The sequence below is a fragment of the Haemaphysalis longicornis genome, unplaced genomic scaffold (assembly GCF_048455015.1).
Source record: "Haemaphysalis longicornis isolate Haplotype H1 unplaced genomic scaffold, Haemaphysalis longicornis Haplotype H1 scaffold_10, whole genome shotgun sequence".
Classification (NCBI taxonomy): domain Eukaryota; kingdom Metazoa; phylum Arthropoda; class Arachnida; order Ixodida; family Ixodidae; genus Haemaphysalis; species Haemaphysalis longicornis.
Genome location: NW_027526204.1, coordinates 98,783,764 through 98,796,425, shown reverse-complemented (window position 1 = coordinate 98,796,425; position 12,662 = coordinate 98,783,764). Strand labels below are relative to the sequence as shown.

General features: G+C 45.4%; 1 protein-coding gene, 1 long non-coding RNA gene and 1 pseudogene across 2 annotated transcripts; 1 reads left to right on the top strand and 2 right to left on the bottom strand.

Annotated features, from left to right (window-relative positions):
* Positions 1-3,836: 3,836 nt before the first annotated feature.
* LOC144159961 (speckle-type POZ protein pseudogene) lies at positions 3,837-4,739 on the bottom strand (annotated as a pseudogene).
* Positions 4,740-5,437: 698 nt separating this feature from the next.
* Positions 5,438-8,430, bottom strand: LOC144157856 (uncharacterized). Its single transcript, XR_013319894.1, has 2 exons — positions 8,318-8,430; positions 5,438-6,922 (listed from the first exon to the last, which is right to left on the bottom strand). It is a non-coding gene; the product is annotated as an uncharacterized LOC144157856 (long non-coding RNA).
* Positions 8,431-9,042: 612 nt separating this feature from the next.
* On the top strand, positions 9,043-9,956 carry Mrps34 (mitochondrial ribosomal protein S34). The gene has a single exon (XM_077690147.1). It carries the CDS (start codon positions 9,191-9,193, stop codon positions 9,752-9,754), a length of 564 nt encoding a protein of 187 aa, XP_077546273.1. The 5' UTR covers positions 9,043-9,190; the 3' UTR covers positions 9,755-9,956.
* Positions 9,957-12,662: the final 2,706 nt, after the last annotated feature.

The window sequence follows — 12,662 nt, the reverse complement described above, 5'->3', positions numbered from 1 at the left end:
TTAAAAAAAACACATAAAGGAACAGGAAAGCCGGCGATTCACACTTTTTTAGCTGGGAACAAGTTTTTAAATATCGTTTTTTATTTCGCATACAGACAAAAGTATGTTGCCGAGCTACTCTATGTCATGGTTGCCAGCATTAGTTTTGGGAGGGACACATACGGCTCGTACATCAAAAAATTCGATTTAAAAAGTTCTAGAGCGTTATCAGCAAAACCTTTTCTCGTCAAGGTGCTTTAAGTGGTGCCCTTTCATTTGGGATAGAGAATATATACACCACAAAAATCGGTTGTCTGTCCCTTTAACAAAATTACCCCACCTTCCCGCGAGGGGAACCCTGTGGAGATGCGACGCATCTTGGGGGTTCACTTGATGTTTCCGTTGGGTTGATTCTCTAATTGCGTGAAACGTGTGAGGAACGCGTACGATGTATTCTTTATTTAACACGCGGCGTAACGTTAACGATGACGGCCTTGTGGTCGCTGAAGTGTACGGGTAGTGAATGGTGAAGTAATGGGACCACCGTGCAATTTGCAGCGAAGATCAAGTCTATGCACGTGCCCGAAATCGGAACGCCGGTGCTGGAACGACCGCGGCTATGACGCAACACAATCCACTTTAATTCAATCCAAACCTAATCCAATCCAAGCCAAGCCAATTCAATCGAATTCAATCCAATGCCCCTCGCGAGAGGGTGTTCGCTATCGAAGAGGAGAGGGGGTGAGCGGCGCAGAGCGCAGCTCGCGCGGCGAGGAGAATGGGGGAGGGGTGTGGACGGACAACAACGCCGTATGGAGGGACAAGGCGAGTGAATGAGATGCAGTCGCATCTAAAAAATGAAGCCACACTTGTCTGGGCACAAATCTCGTCTGGGCTCAGTTTTCATTGCAATCCGGCCAAATGATTTCGTTGGAGCTGCAGCCAAGCCAATCTACAAAAGTTCTCGCCATAGGAAATGTCACATAAAATCTACAAGGTGGATGCAGAGAGGTAAGCAGCAATTTCAAATTCATTTTTTTACTAAATAAACTCGCATAAATTTAATGCACCCAGTGGTCGAAACATAGCCGTTATAGTGCACAAATAATCTCGCAATGTTGCAAATCACCTTAGTGATATCACGTGATAATGCAAGTGCACTTGAAGCCAAGTATAGCTTCCAAGAATTCCTTCCGAAATTCTTTCTACTGTTTTGAAACGATGCCCCTTTCCGACTTCCCTTAGATACGAAGGCAAATGATAATAGATTTCCTTTCGAAAGTCTGTCAACTGTTTTAAAATGGCGCCTCTTTGAATAGGCATGTAGAGGTACAACAAGGAGAGCTTGCTTGTTAAACTAATACCACATGTACTGAGTTATTGTAGACTTTAAAACTAAAAGATTAAGTGCATAGGATGATGTGCGGCACTAATTTTATTTTATCTTGAACTTTTAAAAATATGAAGTGGCACGCTGGTGATAAACCGCGCCATATACTCACATAGTCATCCTCACAACTGCCATTTCACGTGCCACATGTGCACGTTTAACACTTCCTTTTTGCACCATTCCTATTTTATTCCCATCAGGTTCCTGGTGAATTAAATTGATATTTGCACTTTATCCTATACACTAAGTTCTTGTGATCTGTAAAAACTGTGCATTCAATAACAATAATGTGGCTTGCATGAGTGCACAGGCAGACTAAACAATGTTGAAGGTTGCGTTTCGTATGCATTTCTGTGATCTGTAAAAAGTTTGCATAGTCAGTAACTATAATAACCGTGCCACACGTACGCAAAAAATGACATTAAGTGTTTCAGGCCTTAAATACTGAACGACATTAACTGGGTGGGCCATGCTACCCTACGAAAATGCAAAGGTATTAAACGTGTTATGCATGGTGGGGATCACGACCAGAAAGGGAAATTCACTTATATTCTAGAAGTGTTTAACGTACAGAAAAACGTCTTACAAGGGTTAAAAATGCTTTTAAATGCAGAGCATTTCAGTAACTCACGATGTCACCCACGTTGACGTCCGTAGTCGTAGTCCGCACCCCTCCCCCTACACTATATAAAAAAAAATACTATCCGGCGCCTGGATTCGATCCCTCGACCCTGCGGGCGGAACGCAATGTACTTGGTGCTCTACCCACTGCGCCACAAAGCCGACACAGAATGGGAGGCTACGAACGCGCCTTATATCCTTGACTCATTCAAACTACGTCAAGAAGCTGCTGATACAACACATTCACTACCACCAACTCCCCAAACACTAAACGTTAACGCAATACACCCACCCCCGATGCGACGCATTTACTCGAGTCCCCCTTGCGGGGAGATGGGCCCAATTTTTTTGTTAAAGAAAACGTTACGAGAAAAAGTGTTTTCTTAAAAATGGTGTAATCCGTTTCTAAAAGTGCCATTGCCTACCAGCAATAGCTAAATCCTTTAACACAAGTAACACAATGTTTTGCCTTTTTCCGCTGTTTCAGTGAACTTCGTCTTCAAAACTTCGCCAGCATGACTGCACAAAAAATCGTCTTATTTCGAAGTTCAGCTCTGCTTCCGCGTCAACACTCTGGTGCTGAGAGTTTCGTTGGTTTCATTTAGTGCTCATCGCGTTTGAGAGTAGGCAGATTTAAGGCGCTCGCAAAGGTGAATGAGTTGTGTGGAACCCCTGCTGTAAATTTTTTCTACGTTCCGAACTGATTTTATTTTCTTCTCCCTCTTATTCATTGTTGGTGCGCACTTCTTCCCCTCTTCTTTTTTTTTCACCTCACTATGTTCACCCCCATCTGAAGTAGCAAGCCCCGCCGTTTGTGGGGCTAACCTCTTCAGTATTCATTAAAGTTTTCTCTCTCTCTTTCAACCAAAAATGACATTCTAGCGAATGGCATTACATTTCTGCGTATAGCAGCAAGTTAATGGTATTAAAACTGAAGGCATTAAGCACTTTAATGTTATTTTTTGTGTACATGTGGCACGGGTACAAGATGCAGTCATACTACTCAGTTCTGCTAACGTACACATATGCCACACTCTTTAGGAGCTCATATTGCCTTTCTGGTTTCTCAGCTTCTAATTCACCCGTTCTTTCCAAGCTTTCTTGTTTTGTCTCAGCAGGGTTCATAGAACAACTGGTACGTCATGCTGATGGCCTACACCTCTTGAAAGCAACACATTTACCAAAAGCACAGTGGCTTGCCCAATGTAGTGTGCATGTACACAGCGCGCACCTGCGTACCAAGAGTCCTATCGAAACGAGTGGAGGCAGTTGAGGCAGGCTTATTCAATAGTTTCCAGCAATGGAAGCACCTGCATTGTTGACCTTTCTATTTCCTTCACAAAGTAAGAAATTCCCCACTTTTATCATAACTATAGTTTGCTCCATGAGTCGCTTGCCGCCTATACCAGGACTCCTTTTCTAAATTGACTTGAGCCGGTACTTTCACTCCATCATGTCTGGTGCAGGTAACTTGGCCTCAGATATTTCCATACACGACATACCAACATGGCAGACACAATCAACACACAACTTTGTGTGAACGTGCTTTAGTCCATTTCCCTCAAGGTCCTTAAACTGGCAAAAAACAGCTAAGCGATATGCACTGCCGGATAACAAATGTGTTTATACCTAAACAAATTATCTGTAAAGTCACAGCAATACAGTTACGGGGTGTTTTCACTTGTACAGTCACCTATACTTTCAGTTACCGAACAGGACTAAGGTGTTGTAGCTTTCTTTTTCCAAACATTTATTGTAACTGCACCCGCTGCAAATACTGCGAAAATGGCAATGGATAATGTTCTCTGAGGTGAGTGATTAAGGATGCTTCTTCTGTACACAGCCTTCATTTCCTCCCAAAGCGAGTACTAAGAGCACCAATTTCGTCCACCAGCGTACAGAAGGCTTCTAAGACAAGGTGTGGGTTTTCACTTGCCATCCTCTTCCAGCCGTCCGTCTCTTTCACCTCGGCTGCTTGCACTCTGATGAACTGGAGAGCGTTGGCCTTCAGCTGGTCAGCATTGTGCGTGTCGGCCAGGACCAGCGTCTCCGCAGCCTTTTCCACAGACAGCTTCGAGCACAGGACGTCTTCACACATCGCCTTCAGCCTCGCCAAGTCGTACTTGTCGGCTGCGACGAGGATTTTCTCAGCCATCTGGTCCAGTTTCGGTGCGCGACCCATGTAGATGTACTTGATCACCTGGTGCAACACTTCGAAGTCACAGTCCATTATCTCCACTCGACCCTCCTTCTCCTCCTTCATTTCATGCTGAAACATGGCGGCGGCGACGGGGCTACGGGCTGCCAATACAACTTTGTGTGCATGAATCTCTTTCCCTTGAACACTCAATACGACGTCAGACAACTGACGGGATTCCAGCAAGTGGCCGAAGTCATCCGACAGGTTGCACTCCGGAACATCTACAGAGACCACCATATTTTGTGACGAAATATTCACAGAGTCCAAGAAAGGAAGCACCTCGCAGAATATGGTAAGCTTGTCGCGTGTCAGAAGGCCTTCGGTACCCTTGAGCAAGCGGGCTCTCTCGATGAACTTTTTCCAGCCCCAAGTACCGCCTGGGGCAAAGCGATGGGTCGCCTCAAAAACGTTGATCTTCCGCCCTCCTTCGCCGAGAACGGCGCATTTGAACTCGACGTGCACGTCCTTTTTGTCACTGGCGACGAGCCGCAGATACAAGGAAACGAAGTCTTTGTCTTCGCCTTCGTTACTCTCCCCATGCGGATACATGCTTAGGCACCACGTAAGCTTGGGGTGCCCCGCCGCTGAAAAATGCGAACTTTCTATTTTTTGGCCCGCCTCGTCCCGGCGCATGCTGAAGTTGTGAAGTCTCCAGGTGTAGGAGAGCTTGATGACTGGAACATGCGTGTCGCACGAAGCATTGTGCGCTCCCCTCCTTGACTTTGGCGCCATTCGTAGCTCCTGACGGCCAGGGACTTCAGTAGCAAACCACGTGCGTAGAACGTCCAGTAGCAAAACACACCAGGTGCCAACTTGTGAACTCACCGATTGCAGGTGTACCGGCATAGAGAAAGAAATACTGGTAAGAGTGGACACTCCCATAGAGCCCTGCGGCCGAATGACTGTACTGTAGAGTAGCGCACTGAGCGGACGGAGAGCCAAACTACTAACCATACTTTCCTTCACTTTCGGTTTCGGTTTCGCGGACACCGATTTTGGCGGGTAGTTTGAAGGACTGGAAAGCGCTGCTCACGGCGACGGGCATCGGTACGGTATTTGGACGCTTTCATGCAATAATTAGTGTTTATTTGAATATATCATTCTCAGGCTTAGTGCCCGTACGCTTTTACAAAAAAAAAAACCTTTTTCTGAAAATGTGAAATTGCAATTTACAGTGCCACTCACACTTGGTTAAGAATTCTGTCGTGTGATCACATGTTGCCGAGCCACATAAAAGAGACACATCATAAATGAAGAAATATTTATTGCATGGCACTAAACGGAACAAGTTCAAATTATCATTCTTTGCACCCACATATAATAATAAACAGTGAGTAATACACAACAGAGACAATACACAGTAGTGAGAGGAAAATACGTTTCCAGGAATGAAAAAAAAATGCACAAGTAAAGGTATCACAACCACACAAAGGATTTTTTCTCCACGGTAATTGAAAATGCAGAAAACCCAGAAACTCAGCCACCACAGATTTACTTGTATCTACGACACCCTCAGACTCTGCGCTGTTGCAGTCATACAAAAATATCAACCATAACATAATCTAGACACTGGGATACTTGAAACTGTTTACAACCACTATCTCCGCAGATAATTTTTTTAGTCTGGCAATTTTTCCAGTTAGGATGTGAAAGAAGGGAAAAACTTAGGCTTTGATGGCCTCAGGCTTTGATGGCCTCGCTTATTTGATGAACTCTAATGAGATCTAGGCTTTGATGGCCTCAGGCTTTGATGGCCTCAGGCTTTGATGGCCTCGCTTATTTGATGAACTCTAATGAGATTTATTGCCGCGGGGCAACTTCAAATCAGTAGTAGTAATTGAACAGAAATCACATTTGTGTGGAGATGCACACGCAAAAGGTTCAGAGGAAAAAAATCAACTTCCTATTGGTTCCTTGCAAGGGTGCATTTTCCCAAGAAGCCGGGTTACCTCCCGAAAGCGTCGCCTTCCCAGTAAAGCAAAGGGCCAGGCGGGGATATTTTAGGTACGTGCACGTAGTCAACCGACAGGTTCCAGGCTCGATTAAGGCACACAAATTCATGCCTTCCGCTGTCAATACGAACAGTCTAATATAAGAAACAGGGAAGCAGTATATGCTTCTCGTGTATGAGACAATGGGGGCACATTACAGAATCCCATAAGCATTTGACAACGTAGGTCCCAACATGGTAATGTTCATCTAGGCCAGTCCGACAACAGGCAGCACGTACGGTGACAAACGACATTTAGCATGACCTCTTACCCTGGCAGTCTTCATAATGTAAAAGGGTTTTTTGTGGATGTACTATTTTCACAATATTACAACTAGCAGCAACAATAATTTGCGAGTGGAGTTTTGAGACTGCATACGCTGTTAGTGGTTTTAATGAGATGAGGCATGTCAGCGATAAAAAACAGTTTGTTCCTTGAGTCAACGACAGTCTATTCAGTGGTCACGCGTTATTGAGTGCCGAGACTTGCGTTAGATTTTAGGTGCTAATGGGAAGGTTCAATAGCTGGAATACAGTTGCGGTATCCATCAGAAGCATCAATAAGGCAGCAAGAAGCATTGCAGGCAGTCATCAATATGTACAACTGAATAACTCTGGGAGAACAGTTGGCACGGCCACTTTTGTGAGTCCTGTGAGGGCAGGATCCATGAAGTGCTTGCACCATGTTTGGTATGACGAATGCAGCTGGCTGGTTGGCTCTGTCTTGAGGGCACCTGTAAACCTGCACAGGTGATAGGTGATATAGTACACAAACTGCTTGCAATGACAGATGATCTGCGAATAGTCTGTAAATTTCACTGCAACTAGTATTCGAGTATTGCCTCCAGTGCATGCCACCTATTTAAAACACAAGTTCTCTTATTCTATTCAGCAATCATGCGGTCAAGCTATTAGCAACACTAAAAATATGGGTCTTTGTAATTTCGCAACACTGGTTAGGCACATTCTTAATGCAATTCAGCTATAGTTTGGGTTAACAAAATGATAACGCTGCTCACAAAGCCTGAATCCCTTTGTCTTTTTTTGTAAAATCAGGAGGAAGAGCGAGAGCGAGCTGAACGTTAAACAAACCTGTTGCCCCACGGGCTCGCGAAAGAAACGCATCCCGAGAACGGGCACCTGGCGTAAGTATATTTGGGCGCTGTGTGGGCACCATGGCAAGCAGCAGTGAGCGTCGTACTGAGTACTACTGACCGCCGCCGAAGGCCATGACAAGAAAACACACAGTTCCGAATGAATAGGTGCAATTTGCGCAATACGTGTTTATTAAAACTAGTCAAAATATGACCAGAGAAAAGAGAGCAAACGCTTGAAAAAACGGCAAGTGTGGAACAGTTCTACGCAATGCCTGCGATACCGGAATTGATATACGATGTAAAACGAAGACCAAATTTCAAGGTTTCAATGCACTGCGCACTCACCCCGCCTCGAGCAGCTGTTATCTGCCGACAAAAGACGCGTTTTTACCGTACCTGACGCGCCAAAGCGAAGCGACGAGCGCGCGTTATCGGCGTCGGCGAGCAGGTTCGCTTTGTACGCAGGCAGCTTGGTATGCACCCATGTGTAAAACTTACGATGAGTGTACGGCTGCTGGTTATGCCCAGATAAGCGAAATTAATACAGATACGGCTACTTCGCCGTGTACAATAGCCCGGACGGCTTTGCAGTGCATCACGGCCATAATACATAATAGCAGTAACAGTTGGCCAAGCTAGCAATGGCTAGCTAGTATAATACAACGCAGCCTGCGGCTCACGTAATTCAGTGCAGCGACAGCGCACAACGCCTGTTTCGCCTACGGACCGCTGGCCGGCCGGCCACTACCGCAACACACCGCCGTCGTTTGCGGCCCGTAAACGCTACGTGCGACGACGGGCGCGTACCGCTGGCATCCCTCAGCGCTAGATAAGACGGCACAACCAGCCTAAAATACCATTACGTCCGGCTAAAAAATGGTGTCTTACGCCTTTCCGGGGCGTTTCCAAAGCGCTTATCCTAAAAACGCAGCACTAGCTATGCCTGATTCCCTGAGGTTACGCAGTGCTCGCAGCGTTTGCACTACAAAGAAACGGAAATATGATAGGCCACACCAGCACTTTAAAAAAGAAAGTCTCACCTTTCGATCAGGATGCAAAACCGATGTCGCAAAGAAAGCGCTAGGCATTTCCCTCTCAACAACAGAGGTTAGCACGAGGCTCCAGAAACGCACGTGCAAACGCTGCCGAAAGAGCCAAATGGCGGCTTGCGCTTGCGGCTTGGCCAGGCTTGGCGCAAAGAAGCCACAAAAATTTACATTCACAGCCATTCAACTTCTTACACAAATAAAAATGTGTAGTCTAATAAGTAACAAAATTTTAAAAATATAATATTGTGTGTTAGCTTAATTTTAAATATATAGTTTTTTACCACTTGCGCCGACTGCCGGACGGCGCGCGAGTCAGGCCACTCGGCCGCGATAAGCCCGTGTGTCCACTCTTCTAATTTTTTATTTCTCTATGGTACCGGTACGAACGAAAGTCAAATACCAGCACTGCCTCGCCGTGATCCTTTGTACACTGTATCCTTTGTGAACGTAGAGTCGTTCAGCCGCCACTTTTTGAAGACTCCAGTTTTGACGACAACAAAGCACAAAGCAAAGCTACTGTGCGTGAATGTGGCACCACCTGGAGGATATTATTGCAGGCGATATTTACTGCCTGTGGCGAGAAAAAGTAATACCGTTTTTGAATAACTGTCAGCAACTTAAAAACGTAAATTAAATGAAAAGGTAAAAATTAGTTGCTCAGTAAGCAACTCCCCGTTCTGTGCTTGTGCCCCCTGTAGCCAGCGCTGTGTCATCCTTCCATCATCATCATCATCATCACAAACATGGCGCTCTCTTAAGTGGCAGCGCAAGTGAAAAGACCCGCCGATATTCCGCTACGCTGAATCATTTGCGCGACAACTGTTTGACCTAATCTGTGATAACGCAACAGAAACGAGTACAACAATGCCGCGCATCAAGTACATCGGATTCCCTTCCAAGTACGTCGGCAAGCACCTCCTGTGGCTGCTCGGCAACCTCAAGGACTTCGGCGTCGGTCGCGTCGTGACTCGGACGGCGTTCGAACGCTACCCGGAACCTTCCTACTACGTGATCACGAAAGTTCTTCCGCAAATGGACGACGCCAACCAGTACGGCGAAGTTTGGGCCGAAACTGTTTTCCGAGGCCGGCGCCTGGGCCTCATGCAGGTGGAGTCGCCGCATGTGCCCGACTACAAGCTCGTGCCCAGAAGCGAAGAGGGCCGTCTGCTGGCGCTGCCGGTGTCGGAACCCGTGCAGAAGATACTGCCCCGTTACATCAAGATGCCGCCGCTGTTGCGCATGATCGTGCAGCGAAACATGAGGGCCGAGGGCGCGGCCGACGGGGAGCCGAAACTGAGGGCCGTGTACGCGCAGTCGCACACGACCACTTACCGCGTGGCCGAGGAAGGTGAAACGCCGGACGTTGAGTTCAGTCACATCAACGATTACATCACCGACAAGTTTCGGGAGGGCGTCAAACAAATCTGACTCTGCCCTTTCGTGCGCCACCACACGAGCATTCTGAATGCGGGAGCGATGCCATTGAAAACTGTTCACAGTGTTTCGTAATCCTGCTCAAGCGCTACGCATCGTGGTGCTTCAGAACCCGACCCGTTTAGAACGGTTACCGTGCGTATGTTTCATTGTGTAGATTAAAACCAGCCTTTAAAGGGCTCTTACCTAGTCTCAATGCGCTTCTGAAAGCTTTATTGCAGTTTACTGCTAACGTTCCTGACTTCTTGGGATTTGTACTGATGCAGCATTTTTCTACCTAGGAGCTGTAATCGTATTTTGGGCAGTTTGCAGCTCTCAGGTGGGTGCAGTTGCCAACAGCATCCACCTATCCACTTTATGATGAGATTTATGGTAGTAAAAAAAAAACAACGAATATTCACTAACTGCTTTTAACAAAAGTACAAGCGCTGCAATATTACCAACATAATACAATGCTCCAGCATAAATAAGCAAAAAAAAAAATACCACATCATGCTGTATATTGCCTCTCTCATGACTCCCGCACGAGCGACTGCATATTGTAAGATTTATAGTTTGGTTTATATGCTGCCATTGTGGGCTTATACCCCTGCTACACTGGGGTCTAAATGTCATTTGAACCAAATGTCATTTGACTCAAATGCCAAGTTGTGCTGCTACACTAGGTCTTCAAATGCCATTTGGCTCAAATGGCATTTGAGCCAAATGAGCACCGAGAAAGACATTTAAGATTTCAAATGCCATTTCCAGCACTCTCGAACGCAGCGTCTTCGATCGGCAATAAAAAATATAATACTTCCGTACGTAAAACAAACAAAATATTGTTGTTTGTGAAACTTTGTTCACTGTTTATCTACTTAAAATACGAAATCAACATATTTAATTTTCATACTCTCAAAACCAGTGGGTCAGTTGCAAAAAAAAAAAAAAGAAAACAACGCAAGGCAGCCATATTTAGAGTAAAAACTGGTGTCTCTTCTAATTTGATATCATTTTACTGCCTCGGACTGCTCCTAAGTTTGATTGTTGTATTAGTGTACGAAAACGGAACGGGGCAACAACAGCGCCACTACAGCCCAGCGAACAGTTGTGAAAGCTTTTAAATGCCATCGAAATTGTAGTGTAGCACGGCGGATTCTGAATGGCATTTGAAGCAACCCATTTGAGTCAAATGACATTTGGTTCAAATGACATTTGGACCCCAGTGTAGCAGGGGTATTAGAAATATGAAGACCTGAGTAGAGATGTAAAATTTCATGAAATTTTGAGGAGTGTGAAACGAGCGTTTTTTTTTTTGTTTGTTTCTTTCGGGAAAATACAAAAAATTTAGAAAAGGTGATTGCGCATGGAGCTGTGAAAATCCAGACACACTCATTTAGTTAGCAAGGAGTACTGACACGAAATTTCGAAGCTGGTATAACTATGCAGGAGACTTCCTTTGTCTATGGAGATATCTCCCACCAGGTATCAACAGTAACCATTCAGTATAACATATTTTCAATCAATTTTAATCTTTGCGCACACTAGAAAGCTCAGAATAGATACCCCTTGCAATTGGTCTCAGCACGACGCCATCTGCTCCTCCTGGCCCCAAACTGCCTACTTGAGGGCCCAGTGATGTGGGCAACGCGCTGGCTGCGGTTAACACGTGCTGCTCGGGCGTGTGTTACACGTCACGACGTCAAGCTGCTCCGGTGCTCAAAAATGGTGGAGACTACTGCCGGTCTGGACACGCGTCCAGACCTGCAGTGGTGCAACAAGAACGGCGACGTCACGAGTGCCTTCCTGCTGGCAGCTACCTCGGTGTTCAGTTTGTCAAAACTGAAACTGCAACAATTAAACGAGGCTGTATATAATTATTTACATGGCAAACGACAGTCTAATGTGCCACTCTATGATTAGTGGGCTGGTAGGCACCTATAACAGCGAGAAAAATGTAACGCGAAAATTTCGTGCCAGTGCTCCTTTAAAAGAATGCAATTATTGCTGAAAGGTAATATACTTACTTCTACATAACCGCATTACAAAAGCCCCAGCAGAGCGTCCGCTTTCAAAATACAGGCACGATATTAAGTCAAGGCATTGGTTTCAAATCAAAGTAATTACGTCTACATAACCGCATTACAAAAGCCCCAGCAGAGTGTCCGCTTTCAAAATCGAGGCACGATTTTAAGTCAAGGGATTGATTTCAATTTAAAGCGTCAGGACAGATGTTTATATCAATCCATGTCCAATTCATTTTTGCTTGACGCTCCAGTGCTTAGCTATGCAGCAGACAAAGCCTTCCAGACGTTGAGGTTGGTTTGCACGTACTCAAGTTCTTGGACACGATTCCCTGCGAACCTATTGCATAGTTTGGTGTGCACATTTTGAAAGTAACAAGTTGCTTTCACGTGTCGCAGAAAAAAAAAGGGAATTTGCAGTTTGCAACAGGTCAGGGGTAATCAAGGGTCAGTTGAAGCGTAGCCCTTGCCGCGATGTGCTGTTTCAGGTGTCTCGAAGACTCCTGCACTCCTTATTTTGACCAAATCCCCTTGCAGGCCATGTATTCTTCAACGTTAAGATGTAAGTTTCAAATGTCCAGCAAGAGTCGCGTCACCACAAAATTTCGTGCGAAAGTGTTTTTTTTTTCTTTTTTTGCAGTTTTGTCATTGGAAAAAAATTGAAAAAGTTCAATGTTTTCTTTTATTTTCAACTGTTTACACTTCTAGACTGCAGCAACCAGCTTAACCTGCAAGTATTGGTGTAATGAGCATTTTTGTTTCAACAAGACAAAGTTGGGCTTTTGGTGAAGAGAGAAAGGTTTGGTGAAACACCTCTCGAAACTGGGCAAATTGCCTAAATATTCCTCTCACAACCAAAGAAAGTGCTGTGAAAGCTGACAGAGTGGGCCAGCGGGGTC